Below are 14,581 nucleotides of genomic sequence, written 5' to 3'. Positions count from 1 at the left end.
TCCTTGCAGGCAGCCACCCGCACACAGACACACACTTGAAAACGCACCTTTATACCTCTGTGAGCATTGCCCCGTGAGGCTTTCTTTGGACTTATGTAGGGTAACTACATGTGTAAACACTTTTCCGGTGCCTGCATAGACAGGGCCTAAACAAGTAGCAGCACTCTTGGAACGTATGACTGCATGTGCCTAGAGCCTTGCTATCATTCACACGCACACACACACGCACACGCGCACGCAAACACGCACACACACGCAGAGGAAAAGATACACCTTTTTCTGAAGACCCGGTACTTTGCTATTCAGAGTGATGCCATTTGATGAGAATCCTAAAAGAAAGAATAGGTCATGAGGGCAGACACTTACCATCATTAGGCCCTGCCCCATCCCCATCAGGGGAGACTCTTATTCCCTAGACTCTCCAGAAGGTTCCCAGCCTTCCTTGTTTGCTAGGATGCGGCTTCTCTCGGTCACTTCAGGCCCCACTGGCTCCTGCCCTTCACTTCTTTTCCAAAGGTGTCAGCCTCCGACATCTGGAGCTTCTTCACAAGCCCAGGTATCATCAGCCAGGACACTCCTCCGCTCCATCTGGAGGAGAGGAGCCGCTGGAGGAGAGGACGGGCAGAGGCCAGTGAGGGCAAAGCAGCGGCCAGCCTGCAGGTGCGGGAGGGAGCGGTGGCTTGTGGTGGCTCTGTCGGAAGAGAGCAGGGGAGGGAACAGGACCGGTGGGCAGGGAGTACGAGGAGAGCCCACGGGGGCGTTCAGACAGGATGACATGGGGTAGCAGGATGGAATCTGTTTACTAGGGAGCAGAGCAGTGAGCTTGTCTGTGTCGGTAAACGTGTACAGGTGGAACCGGCTTCCACGACATGATCCTTTACTTCCGCGGCAAGATAGCAAAGCCTTCCCCGCTGTGTCAAGGAAGCAGAGCAGAGAGGGTTGGTGAGGAGAAATGTGAGGAACGCCTGCAAGACGGAAACCTTCCGCTAGGAACACAGGGTTTTAGGTCCTTCTGTGCCCTCTGATAATGGCTGGTCTTGCTATCACTGTGGGGCTCGTTCACTTTTCACGTCTGCAACACATTGTAGTTGTTGCGTGCAGAAACATCAGTGAGGGAGCCCTGAAAACCAGTGGGCAGAATTCTTGTTTCTCAAGTGGGAGCCATATGGAAATGAGCCAAAGAGCCTCTGGTCCATAGTCAGCTGCCCCAGCCTCAGTTTCTTCGTGTTACCCCCCCTTTGGCAAAGCCCCTTTCTTGGCATGGAGAACTGGACATTGTCTTAAAAAAAAAAAAAAAAAAGCAGCTTTCATTTTGGTATGTACAAATAACCAGGAAGAACCAATATTCTGGATCAGATGCATTGTCAGTATAGCTGCATTTATTTTCTTCTTTTCTTTCCAACTTTAAGCATTTATTTCTTGCCCTGAATACTTTATTTTCGGCATAAAAAAAGATGATGACAAAGATGCTGCTTCCTGAGCACTAATAAGCCAGGAAGAAATACTGGTGAGCCGCTGCAAGGTCTGCTCACCCTTTGCCCTTGCTCTCTACTTCCAAATGTCTGCTTTGAGCCAGGCGAGGATAAAATGCCGATTAAAGCTTTCCAGAAGTCTCCTGATAGGTGATCTCTCCTAAGCCTTCTGAGAGAGAGTAAAGAAAGTAGTGTTTTCAAATGTTCACTGTTAAAAATCTCATGAGAAATAGCTTTTCTTCTGATGCCTCAGTGACCAAGGAAATGTCTTCCCAATTCTTCCTTTACAAAAAGAAGAAAATCGTCTTTTTTTTTTTAGGCCTCCAGAAACAATGCCAGTCATTCAAATATGTTCTCAAGAAGACATGTCGGGTAGCACTGCGGCGTGTTAGAACAACCGAAAATACATCATTCACGAGTAATCGTTTGTATAACATCATTTAGCTGGTGGCAACTTGCAAACACTGCAGGGTTGAAATTAATAGCAATACAACTAGGAAATGAAATCATTTATTATTCTTAAGAACCAATTTTATACATTTTATGCCTATGGAACTGCTTTCTAATCTTATTATTTAAAAAATAATGACCAAGACCCATTTATTTTTTGCCAGCCATCAAGTTTTATAAAATATTGGTCTCAAACTGGTTTCAATAAGACTCATTAGAATTATGTGCTCCATCTGTTTTTTTTTTTTTTCCTCGAAAGGTTTTATAAAGTGTGACCTCAAGATAAATCAGAGTTAACAGGACGATACATACTTAACAGATATGCTTGCTTATTCATTTGGGATTTTTGATTTGTTTTTGTTTTTTCTTTTGCAGTTAAAAGGTACCAAGGAAATGGTCGAGACCAATGGCCACAGCCCTGAGGACACAAATGTAAGTACCGCTAACCTGGTATTTGCTCTTGTTTCTTGATGTTGGTTGAATGCCCACAGGTACGTGGCACTTTATTTATAACACCAAAGAAGTCAGAAGCCCTGCCTCTCAGTGGCTTATTAAGATTACTATGAATGGTTTGGCAATAAAATATGGTAGACAGGCACTGCTCTTATTAGCTGAGATTACCAAACGTCAATTTCAAGGTACTTGAGCCAATCTGTATTGTTAAAATTCTCATCTTGGCGAATTTCTTCGAGCCCTTTATATTTTCAAAGCTATACACTAATGATGGGTTGGGAGGACAAATGGAATGGGGCCAAACAAGGTAATAAGTTGTATATTGCATGTATATTTATTAAGTTTTCTTGTCACTGAAGATGGTAATGAAATGATTGTTATGCTGGAGAGGTTTCAGAGCAAACCCCTTCTCTCAGAAAAGCCCTTGAAAGCATTGCCTCTGACATTGTTTCTGACCCGGAACAGTAGCGTGGTGCATCCATCTTCTTGACACAAGATCCCAGTTAGCACCCCGACTTCCTATCTCAGTGTTCCTTGGTATCCAGTTGCCCAACCTTAGTCAGGTACTCTCTTTGCCTTGGAAGGTCCTTAGTCCCAGGTGAAATATTATGCCATTGCAGATCATTGTCTCTCCCTGTGTTTGATGGTTTTGCTTTTGTCTTTTTGAAAATCTCTCCGATAATCTGTATGTGTTTGGTTATCCTCATCACAGAAAATGTTTACTAAGCAGTTCTTTTCATATAACACAGAATCAGACATGGTAATGAATGCCTGATTAAGCTAGAGCTAGGAGAAATTACACACGTCATGTTCACTCTTGTTTTAATTATATACCGCAGAAAGCCTGACATACAAAGTACCAAAAAATCCCTCTTAATAACTACTGTTCCTACCAAACAGATATTTAATGTCTGACGTTTATTGAGAACGTACTGTGTACATGGACCTCTGCTAAATACTGGCAGTGGGGGTGGTTACAAAGAAACATAAGACTTGCTGTCTGCCTTCAAAGAACTTATAACTGAGGGGTGCCTGGGTGGCTCAGTCGTTAAGCGTCTGCCTTCGGCTCAGGTCATGATCCCAGGGTCCTGGGATCGAGCCCCGCATCGGGCTCCCTGCTCTGAGGGAGGCCTGCTTCTCCCTCTCCCACTTCCCCTGCTTGTGTTCCGAACCTCTCTCGCTGTCTCTCTCTGTCAAATAAATTAAAAAAAAAAAAAAAAAAAGAACTTATAGCTGAGTCGAGGAATGAGGGGACACTCGGGCGATATACAAGATGTGATAAGTGTACAGGAAGGTGAGGCAACTGTGACGTGATGTAGTTTGAAATCTGGACTTTGCGGCTTATTAACCGTGTCAGCAGGTGACAGGTGAGCCCTTCTGAGCTTCATTTTCCTGTTTGTAAAACAGATGGCAAAGCCACCCTCAGAAATGTGTCACGATGTTGTAATGAGCTAAGGCACGTGAAAACCTTAAGGTAGTATTACTATGGTTTCTTCCTGGTGGATAATTAAGAATGGCTTTCCGGGGGGTGCCTGGGTGGCTCAGTCAGTTAAACGTCTGCCTTCAGCTCAGGTCATGATCCCAAGGTCCTGAGATTGAGCCTGACATCGGGCTCCCTGCTCAGCTGGGAGTCTGCTTCTCTATCTCCTTCTGCCCCTCCCCCCTGCTTGTGCGCTCTCTCTCTTTCTTTCTCTCTGTGTGTGCATCAAATAAATAAATAAAATCTTAAAAAAAAAAAAAAGAACGGCTTCCCAGAGCTGTGAGATTTGGGTTGGCTCTGAAGAATGGAGAGGACTGAGAAAGTAGAAAAGGAGAGGAGGAAGCCATTCATACAGAGCTCTCCACAGGCCATATTTCTACCTAAGTAGTTTCTCTTCCCACTCAAACATTTCATAAGCCCCATCCTTACCCTAGAGCTTTTTTCCAGGGTCCTGTCCTCCAATGACACACTGCTGCCACATTCTCAACCAGAACCTTCACATTCTCTCCCCTCAATCAGTCCCTCTGTGCCTTCTGTCAAATCCAGCAAGCCAGCCAAAATGGCAGTATGCCTCAGTTTCCTGGTCTGTAAATGGGGATGGAGTTACCTGCCTTTCTTTCCATAAGACTGATGGTGAGAAGCAAATGAGAGAATGGACATGGAATTACTTTGTAACTGAGGTTCTGAGCAGGACGTAGTTATGATTATGAGCTCATCTGTTGGTTAAATTGACGATACTTGTGAAGATAAGCCTACCACAATATCTAGTCGCTAGGCTCTGATTTTGAGAAATATCAAAAGCCATTCATTATTAAATGAAAAAAGTGGAAGATCATCTTTGAGGTCTTTTGTCCTTCCTAAAGGAAAGTTTTTAGCTTTGAAAAACTCCTCTCTGGAATGCAGGATGTGGGCTTTGTAATCAGCAGAAGAAATGACCGTTGGGAGATGGGGTTCAGGCCAAGTAGGAGGGAGGAGCAGCACTGTAACCAGAGGTGAGTGAGATATTTGTGGAAGATCGAGCCCAGCCACACTTGCTGGTCACCACTGGTGGCCACTGCCTCACCGGCCCGAAGGTGAGGGTAGTCATCATAATCACTCCCTGTTCGTTCAGAGGTTTCCCAGTAGGTGGGCTCTTCACTTGTCTTTCTCTGTTTTGTCTGTAGTGTTGTCTCCTTTGGGCAGTTTCCCTACTACCTTCACTGGGGTGATGTGAATGAAAAGAAACAAAAATTAGTTTTTTTAGCCACATATGAGAAGCACTGTGCAATATCTTGTGGAGGTATTTTTAAATGTCTGCAATGAAGTCTGTGTCTCATCTAAAGTTTCTGTTAGCTCTGCGGTGGTAGAAGAAATCAAGGCTTTCAAACCAGACTGAGAGGTTTTGTGTCCATTTTGACCCCCAAATAGCCATGTGACCAGGGCAAGTTATTCAACCTTTTTGAACTTTACCTTCCCCATCCATAATTGTGCTCAGGGAAACCATGTGCATAAACACTTGGCTCAGACTACGTACTCAACATACCAGTTCCTTCTCTTTACTTAACAACATAAATAGTATTTAATGTGGAAGGCGGGATTTTGACAGGATGAATTTTAATGCAGATCATGAGGTTTAAAGCCTCTGGCCTAGAGGTTACTGACAAAGACATACAGTTTTTTTTTTTCACTATAATTATTCACATGGGCAGAAATTTTATATATTATTTATTAATAACAATTATATAGGACCAGTGCTGGCTTAGCTGGATATTCTTGTGAGAGTTGACAAGTGCTTTTTAAAAACAATACATTTTATTGTAGAAGAAGTAGTTCGTAAGGAACTGGAAAATTACAGAAAAAAAAATACAGAGGTTAAAAAAACACTTAGTATCTCATTACTCAGAGATAACCACCGTTAATGTTTTATTTTCCTCCTTTCCAGTCATGTGCATATATATGACCAGAGGGAAAAACCCATAAATATATATTATCATATTGTTTTCAGTTTTGTACCTTTTTGATTTCTCATTATATCGTAAGTATTTTTCTTGTCACCAAATGTTCCTCAAAGACGTGATTCTTAATGACTGCGTAATGTAGATATGCAATAATTGAACCACAGACCTATGTGTTAGGCATTTAACTTCTCATTTTTTACTGTTATAAATAATGCTGTAATTAACATGCCCGTAAATCTTGTTCTGCATCTTTCATATTTGTTTCTGGGGGATACCGTATATTAATAGCTGTGTCATCAAGTCTGGCAGGGAGCGTCAGATTTACAGAATTGTTTAGCATTTAGAATGTGGTGTAGCAGATGCACGCTTATGGTATCCGTTAGTAGTCCTGAAAGGACCCATAAAAAATATGTCTAGTCTTGCAATTTACTAACTCTGTTGCCTTAGTACCAAGAGTTGTCAGGCTGATGGGATGTTAACCACACCTAGATTTGGTGTGCTACTATTATTTTTCTCCTCTTTTTACATTTTATTGAGCAACCAGTCTCTGACCAACACCACCTGAGGTCCCCAAACCAAAGCGCCTTACAAAACCTACCCTTATCCCCTGTCACAAGATCTGCAAGCTCATGCACATGAGAAAAGTTTTCTGAGGTCTGATTTAAAACAATCAGAGCCAGAAACTGAGATCACCTGCAAAGGCCTTGCTCTCCAAGAGTAACTGCACTTTCTGATTTTAAATAGGTTTTTCCTTCTGTTTGGAACTGGATACATGAATGACAGCTGGGCAGTCCAGCCTTCTAAGTGTAGCTGAGTTTAACACTAGCTTTGATCACAGTTCATTTAGAGATTTCAGTTATGCCAGACCCAATTTCCTTTCCTAAAAAGCAAACTATGAATTTTCTTTTTATCTCTGTCTCTGAGCTATCTCCTAATCCCCAGAACTGCTAAACAACTAGGCTGGCCCCTGGTAATTATGCATAACAGATACCCAAATCTAAAAAAAAAAAAAAAAGATCATCTGTGCTCATCTTGCATCTCTTTTTGATGACCTTCCTCCCAGAGCTATCCCCCCATCTATGATCCTTACATGTGAATGTTTGGTGAGAACATGGAGGGGAAGGGAGAGGATGCGAGAAATGTAGGAAGTTGGAAGAATCAAGTAAAGTGGCTGCTGAAGCCTGCGGTATATGAACAGTTTGGTCTAAAAGTTTCCCACGAATTTCCACTGCTCCCACGCTGTGTCTGCTGTACTAAAGCCGCGACACCACATCTTCTGGTTGCCCAGTTCAGGCTCACACACTGGGGTCAGAGGAATCATTTGCAGCCTGTAAGAGACTTAATTCATGATACTGAAGGTTCCCACTGTCAAGTACAACACCCTTCCCACCCAACAATAAAACAAAAACACAAAAGAGAAAAGACTTTTCAGTTTTTCACGCTGCCTCTGTAAGAAAGTAAATCCTCAGAGTTGTCTTTAAATCTGTCGGAGTAAAGATGTTAGGAGTGTAGAGAAGAGATACTGTGTGAAGAACATTCTTCAAGTTTAGCACACCGCGGTGGAAAGCCACTCTTAACCATGTATTTTAATGGTGTCTATGGCAGAACTTCTGCAAGAGCTGGGTCCTTTGCCCAGTTTCAGAATGTGGCTTTCATCCTTGAGGCTGGCGAGCAGGAGAGGTAAAAATATACACTGATGTGGTAAACAAGGCAGGAAAAAAAAAAAGAAAAGCCCCATGGGAAAATGGGCCCATATTCTCAAACGGCAAAGATAACTGGGCTCCATCCTTTCCTCCCATAACAACTTGCCACCTGCTCTTGGGGGCCTTCCCGACCTGGAACTGGAGGGGAGCAGACAAGGAAAGGACTCGCTCTTCCCAAACCTCATCCCACAGGCTCTATGAGGGCCACATGAGCCTCTGACCTGGCGAGCATGAGCCTAGCGGGACTGGGGAGTGAGACTACAGACATCACAGTTCCTCCAGCCCTGGGAATCTCTCTTCTCACCATGTCCCGCCACCCTCAGCCTTACGGAGTTGCCACTTTATCCTGCCATCCTCTTTTCACTCTGTTTATCAAGTAGTCATTGAGTGGGGAGGCGGCAGAGTGTAGGGGTTTGGATCAGGTCTGGGCACCAAGCAGCCTGGCCTCAATCCTGGCTCTGCCCCTTACTGTCCAAGAGACCTTGAGTGATAACTACCACCTTGCACCAACATTTTTTTCATTTCTAAAATGAAGGTAATAATCACACCTGCCTCACAGGGTTATCGTGAGCATGGCTTAGCGGTGTGGACACCATTGGTACATGTTAGGTATTGTTATTACCCCAGTGTTCCACAGGCCAGGTGCTGCGCCAGGTTCTGGAGATCCATAGGTGAGTCATGTCGACGTGGTTCTAGCCCAGGTGAAGCTGACCTCCTCTCACGCGCCCCACCCTTACCAAAACTTGCTTGTCCTCTGTGTCATTCTATCAGGGCTCACTCTCCACCATCAAGTTAGTATCACTGTGAGCATCATGGACTTGGTAAAGTAACTTATTTGCACGTTTCCAGTAATTCTGGAGATGAGCCCTTTATCAGAAGGATTGGCTCCATGGAGAAGAGATTCTGACAGGAATGGGATGTGATACATAGATATATAAGGAGCTTTAGGACCCTTGAGAAGCTCAACTAGAAAACCAGTGGCCACTTTGTCTTTCTTCAGGGAGAGAGGGACCCACATATGTAGGTGCCTGAGGTCACCCTTGCTCGGTAGATGTTTAAAAATCAAGAAGGTGGACTTGTCGTGGATGAAAATTTCCTTTACCCTGTAATATATGACTCTCCTCATATACTAAATGTTGACATCCAGAACTTGGTCTTCTCCTCAAATTACAGCTCCTGTAGCATTATTGCTTTTCTCCTGCTGGCCCCCTTCCCCATCCTCTACCACTCCTACCCACCGCCCCCCCAGCAGCCTTACCACGTTTTCTGCTGTGAATTAACGACATGTCCTGCTATTACCATGAAATCCATAATTCTGTCTAAAAACAACCCCAAACACATCCCAACCCTGCACTCTTGAAAGGGACCGATGCCTGGAAGAGGCCCTGTACCACTTTCTGGCTCACACAGAGCCCCAGGGAAGGACAAGAGGGACCTGCCATCAAAAATAGGCTGAGGCTGGCTTCATGGTCCGTGCTTTTGTTTCCAGTAAACACTTGAGAAGTTGTCTTAGCAAGCTCCTCACTCCCAACCGACAGTGTATTTCCCCAGCTGGAGCTGGGGGCTATGGGTCTGTCCTTTTTGTCAGGATAGGAGTCAACTCGGTAGTAGCTGCTTAATGGATTTGGAGCAGGTAACGGGATAAGCACATGTCTAATAAAGCTGACAGGTTGGGTTTAGAGAAGTGGAAATGCCTTCTTTCCAACCAGGCCAGGTTAGAGAAGAATAGGCAAAAGAGACCTAAATTTCAGCTCCATGTAAAATGGCCTGACACAGACATGGCTACCTAGATAGCCAAAGCCAAGATCTGAAACAAAAGTTTTCGATTTTGGAGACCAAATGTACTTTCCCTAAAAGGCTGAATGATCCTACCTGACGTAGAAGCAAAAGCAATTGTTTAAAATGGAAAAATGGTAACAAATAGATCCAATATCCATATCTATGAATGCTTCTTATCTTAAAAGCACCATTTATTTTTATGGAAAATTTGGAAAATGCAGAAAAATATAAAGAAAAAGAAAACGACCTACAGTCTCACCACTGAGAAATTCATGTTTCCACTTGTTTGTAATTCCTTCATCTTTGTGTGTACACGTACACACTTCTACCTCACTTGAAGCATATCACATGGGCAGTTTTCCAGCCTATGCTTTTCCCCTTTTATAAATCATTAGCCTTTCCCCATGTTATTAAGTATTTTTCTGACATGACTTTTAATGACCACCTAATACTTCATGCCACAGATATGCTCTAGTTTTAATCAGTTCCTGCCGTGGGACTTAAAAATATTTGTTCTTGCTGTCACGGACAGCGTGCAGTGAACATTAACAACTTATTAGTTAATTCACCCTACCGTTTTAGCACTTTTTAAATGTGGAAGATTCCCATTTGATTGGGATTTAGGGATGGCGGGAGATGCATAGATTCTTTAAAACTGTTAGAGCTCAACACGGACATGGTAAGTGGTGAAATACACAGCCAGTACTAACATCTGGATGTTACCACATAGAGAGGCTACTGAGGTCCTCAACAGGAGAGGAAAAACAACTCCCAAGAATATTTGCATTCTGAAGAGAAAGGCAAGCTCTATATACTTCATGAATAATTTAGAAGAATAATAGCAAGACATGTTATTTGGGTTTTGTGCTGTGAACTGCAGGTCAGACTTCTTGGTGGTCTCAGGATCACAGAGCCTGTCCTCTCGGGGGGACCCCAGATGACAGGCTCACAGAACCAGGCCACCCTTACCCCAGGGAGGCTTGTCTACCCTCTGGAGAAAAGTGCATGAGACTGAGAAGAGTGATCAATTAAAAACAAAATGAGTTATAATCCCAAATAGAAAATTAAGTTTTTATGTCTAATATGGCCAAGAAGATACATGTAAGCCCCAAACCATCAACAAGAGATGCATGCATAAGCACACAGACATGACTTGAGTGCAAGCAACATCATTTTAAAGTCAAAGAAACCCAGAGGGCCTAATCACAGCTCTACAGCTTAGTGCTCCCCGATCTGCTGATCAAAAATGAATAGGGAGAAAGTTTGGGAACATTTGTGGGTAAAAGCCAGGAGTCGAAAAGGTGAACAGAAACCGAGGTTTGTTCTAGTGCCTCACAAAGACCATAAGGGGGAGTCTTGGGAGGCTCCTTTACTCAACCAACTTCGGTTCCTGCTGACACAGCACCAAGATTCGTGGTCTGACAAGAGCGAGGAGCAGGGATTCATGAGTCCGGAAAGGTCCGTTCTGAGTCCCATTTTCCTGTGGAGCCACCGGGCTCCCGAGACTGTTAGACTATTAAATGTTCTACGGGACTTCCTCACTCCTAGTTCGTGCAAACGGCGCAGGAGAGCAGGAAGGGGAGAGGTGAGAAACCCAGCAGCCAGCCCGGGGGCCAGCGGTGGTCAGCGCCCCATCTGCGACACTGGGCTCTCCCCGGGATGCTGTGACACGGCGCCAGGCGGGCCTTCCCCATTTCCATACACACTGCTTGTCTCCAGACCTCGTCCATCATACTGCCACATAACTCACTGGACTGTGGCATCTCTGAGGAAATGTGTAGGAAGATGACAAGAAAAGCAGGTGGAGAGATGGGAAGAAGCAAAAAGGGGAGAGGGGCGGGAAAGGCTGCGACAGGACGTTTTCCTGTTCCATCCCCCCCTTTTGCTGCCGGCCACCCCCTCTGAATCAGGCCCGGCAGGCAGCAGAGCGGTGCCCTTCACCGGCCCACACCCCGTGCCGGCTCTGCTAGCCAACTCTGCCTGCACGACTACACACACTTCATGAAAACCTTATCCAAAAATAGGTTCTTGAATTGGAAGCGAAAAGCTCAGATGTTAATCTGAAAATAAAGTATCGGTGGGCTTCCTGGGGGTAACTACAAAGGTTGCACTTGGAAAGAATTATGTTCAACCTACCCACAATCAGGTGAAATGTGTTCTAATCCTTCAACCTCAAAACTCTTCCCAGCCTTGATGGAGACCCTCTCTCCATTCCCTCCCTCTCTAGGGCCTAATAGGTGGCAATCCACCGCGCTGCGAGTCCGCTGCCGGCCAAGTGTGGCTCCCCTCCCCGTCCCAGCCCCCACACGTGCCCAGAGGGACACCCAGCCCAGCAGCTCCCCCAGGCGCCAGAGGTCCTGTTGGTAGCCACTGGTAACTAAGCTTCATATTCACACCTCCAGGCAGGTTGCAAAACTCACACTCTGGCTTTAAATCTAACTTAGGGTACCACAGAATTTCAGAATTTCAGCAAACCAAACCTCAGTGTGAATTCCCTCCATGTGCTCCTAACTCGGGCAGAGCACAAGCTGAACTGGGGAGGCAAGCTGGTGCTCACAGGAAGAGGCCATCGTGGGTTAGATTCATTATAGAAAGCCTGGGGGACTTTTGCTGAAGAAATGAGGGAGTAGTTCTGGCAGGAGCACGGAGGTCTCTGCCGTCCCCCGCCTAGGCAGTGGCCTGCTTATGAACATGCCCCATCCCCCAGAGACTTGCAAGCCGCGCCTGGTCAGGTATATGGCAGCCGTTCTCCAAAAACTCTGTAGGTTTCCCTGAAGAGACTCACCAGCCTTGGAACATTTCATCGTTTTTTTCAGATTTCTGTTCATTTGATTTTTTTTTTTTTTCAAGAAAATCCTATAAACCTCAGCCTTCCCAGCCCTGAAATTGCCCTTGTAGGGGAGATTTGTGGCTTATGATGCTCAGCATCACCATCATTTTTATTGTTATGTCCGCTTCCCCATGAGATTACAGAGTGCCTTTCTTTGTCTGGACCATTTCCAGACTGTTCAGTGTATGCTGATGAGCTACGTTTGCCTGCCATGCAAATTCCACCTGTGTTTAAGCCCAGCTCAATTCCCATTTCTTGGGGCCTTATCCTAAGATCAGCCCAAATCAATTAGCATCTTGTCCATATTCGCATGGTATTTATCAGCATTCCGAACATTCTGAACAAGCCATGATGGGCCTGTCGCCTCAACTCAGGCATAAGTGCCTTAACAGCAGGTGACGTGTGTGTGCCTTACAGAACCTACCATTAACGATGAGCCTACGTAGGTGGGTGGGTTGTTGCACATTTAAAATACTTACCAACTGATGGTAGAATTGACGTAGAATTTGTGGCAACCTAGGACAGCTCTGTGAATCTGCTTGGCCTTAGGTGAGAGCTGCACACACTTCCTTGTGTATGTTATCTGCAGGTGATCTTGAAGGTAAACGTATTCCATTCCACTTCACATTAAGATGTGTACAGAAGCGGCGTCTGGGTGGCTCAGTCAGTTAAGCATCTGACTCTTGATTTCAGCTCAGGTCGTGATCTCAGGCTCCAGGCTCAGTGAGGAGTCCTCTTGAGGTTCTCTCCCTCTGCCCCTCACCCCTGCTCACGTGCTCTCTCTAAATACATAAATTTAAAGAAAAGATGTGTACAGAAGTCTTGTAGACTGTGAAAGTTAGAACTGAGGTGGTAGGGATCACCTCACCTAACTCTTATGGATTTTAATTTAGTTATGTGTTTAATTTAGTATGTGTTTAATTTAGTATGTGTTCTTGCCTAATTGTTGTGTGCCTATGAGTCTTACATTCTGGAAGGCAGTATTTCTCAGACTTTAGCAAGCAGCAGAATCTAATGGAGAGCTTCTTAAAACACTAGAGTTTCAGATTGGGCAGATCTGGGCTAGGGCCTGCAAATCTGCATTTCTGACAAGCTCCCACATGATGCCAGACCACACTCTGCATGACTGCCACCTGCTTTCCACCCGCCCAGGTCACATGCTGCTCTGGGCTTCCACAGCACCCAAGGCCAAGCCTTGTCACAGCTTAGGTCACACTGTATTTCACTATCTTCTGCATGCCTGTCATCCTCTGGACGCTTACATTCTTTGAGGGCAGGAACTACTATCAGTCAGCTGTGAATCTTGTCTAGCACAAAGCCCACCATAGAGTCGATGCTTGAAAAATATTTGATGAATGTAAGTGTGGTGGAGGCCCAATAAATTCCAGTCAAACTGTGCTGAACCGAGGAGTCTAGGGACTTCATTTAGTCCAAATGTTGAACCCTTCTGCCATCCAACCCTCAAAAAGAAAAGACTGTACAATAAGTAATTGCCAGACTCGGGTTCATAAGAAAGCACATCCATTTGGAGTACGCAAAAGACAGCGGACTCACAACCAGCCATGTCCATCCACACACAGATGCTGTGTGGGGAACATACGCCATCATAGCCTGTCACTGTCCTCAAGGAGCACATGGCCCACTGAGGAGACACCATCTGACAAAAAAGGGCAATCACCAAAGACTGGCTCTCAGTAAGGAAGAGGGCTTGGGGCGGACGAGGGGCCTGAACGAAGTGGAGAAGCTGTGATGCCCTGAGAGGTGACTCAAATAGAAGGCAGTGCACACTAACAGCTCCAGAGTCTGACTGCCTGGGGCCCGGTCTTAGAGACCCACTACTTTCCAGGTCCCTGAACTTAGGAAGCTACTCACCGTATTTGTGCCTCAATTGTTTCATCTGTAAACAGGGATAATAATAGTACCAGCATCTGGCATCTACCAAGCGTTCAGCAAGGGCTACATATTAGTATTATCGTCATGACCATTATTTATATTATTTGTTATTCAGAGGACTTCGTATGACACATCCACCGTGCACCAGCAATCCAGACACTTAGTTCTTGGAATATCTCTCGTGTTGTGTCTGCAAGAACACAGAGGAGAGAACTGGACTTTGGTGTGTTGGGGAGGGGAGACTATTTAACGTTTACTGAGCTCTCATAGTGTGCCTGGCCAACCTTGTGAAATTTGATTTTACTATAATAATAATTAAATGTCTTCTTCGTGATTGCATCCCATCTATTCTTATGACCTAATTTACTGCTATAAAGGTCAAAAAACCTCTGAATTTTAATATTATCATTAGTAATGTAAACTCAGCAGGTGAAAATTATGATAGTGGGTGCTTTGTAGCAGAGAAAAATAAGAAATGTCATACTGAGAAACGGACTGGGAAAATAACATGCCAAGAGCACCATAATACAATTAATCTTTACCAGCAATAGAGTCAGTATCATACGAGATAAATCAAACCAACT

General features: G+C 44.7%; 1 protein-coding gene across 3 annotated transcripts in view; it reads left to right on the top strand.

The window, feature by feature from the left end:
- The window catches only part of ENOX1 (ecto-NOX disulfide-thiol exchanger 1), a 210,923-nt gene that overhangs the window by 141,166 nt on the left and 55,176 nt on the right, over positions 1-14,581 (top strand). The window contains exon 10 of one of the 3 annotated variants that reach the window (XM_021697870.2): positions 2,298-2,354. The exons of the other annotated variants lie outside the window; for them this stretch is intronic. Coding sequence (XP_021553545.1) covers positions 2,298-2,354 — 57 coding nt within the window. The remainder of the gene's footprint in view (positions 1-2,297; positions 2,355-14,581) is intronic. 3 annotated transcript variants of the gene reach the window in all.

This window comes from Neomonachus schauinslandi, chromosome 3 (assembly GCF_002201575.2).
Source record: "Neomonachus schauinslandi chromosome 3, ASM220157v2, whole genome shotgun sequence".
Lineage (NCBI taxonomy): Eukaryota > Metazoa > Chordata > Mammalia > Carnivora > Phocidae > Neomonachus > Neomonachus schauinslandi.
This window is presented reverse-complemented; position numbering and strand designations above follow the sequence as displayed.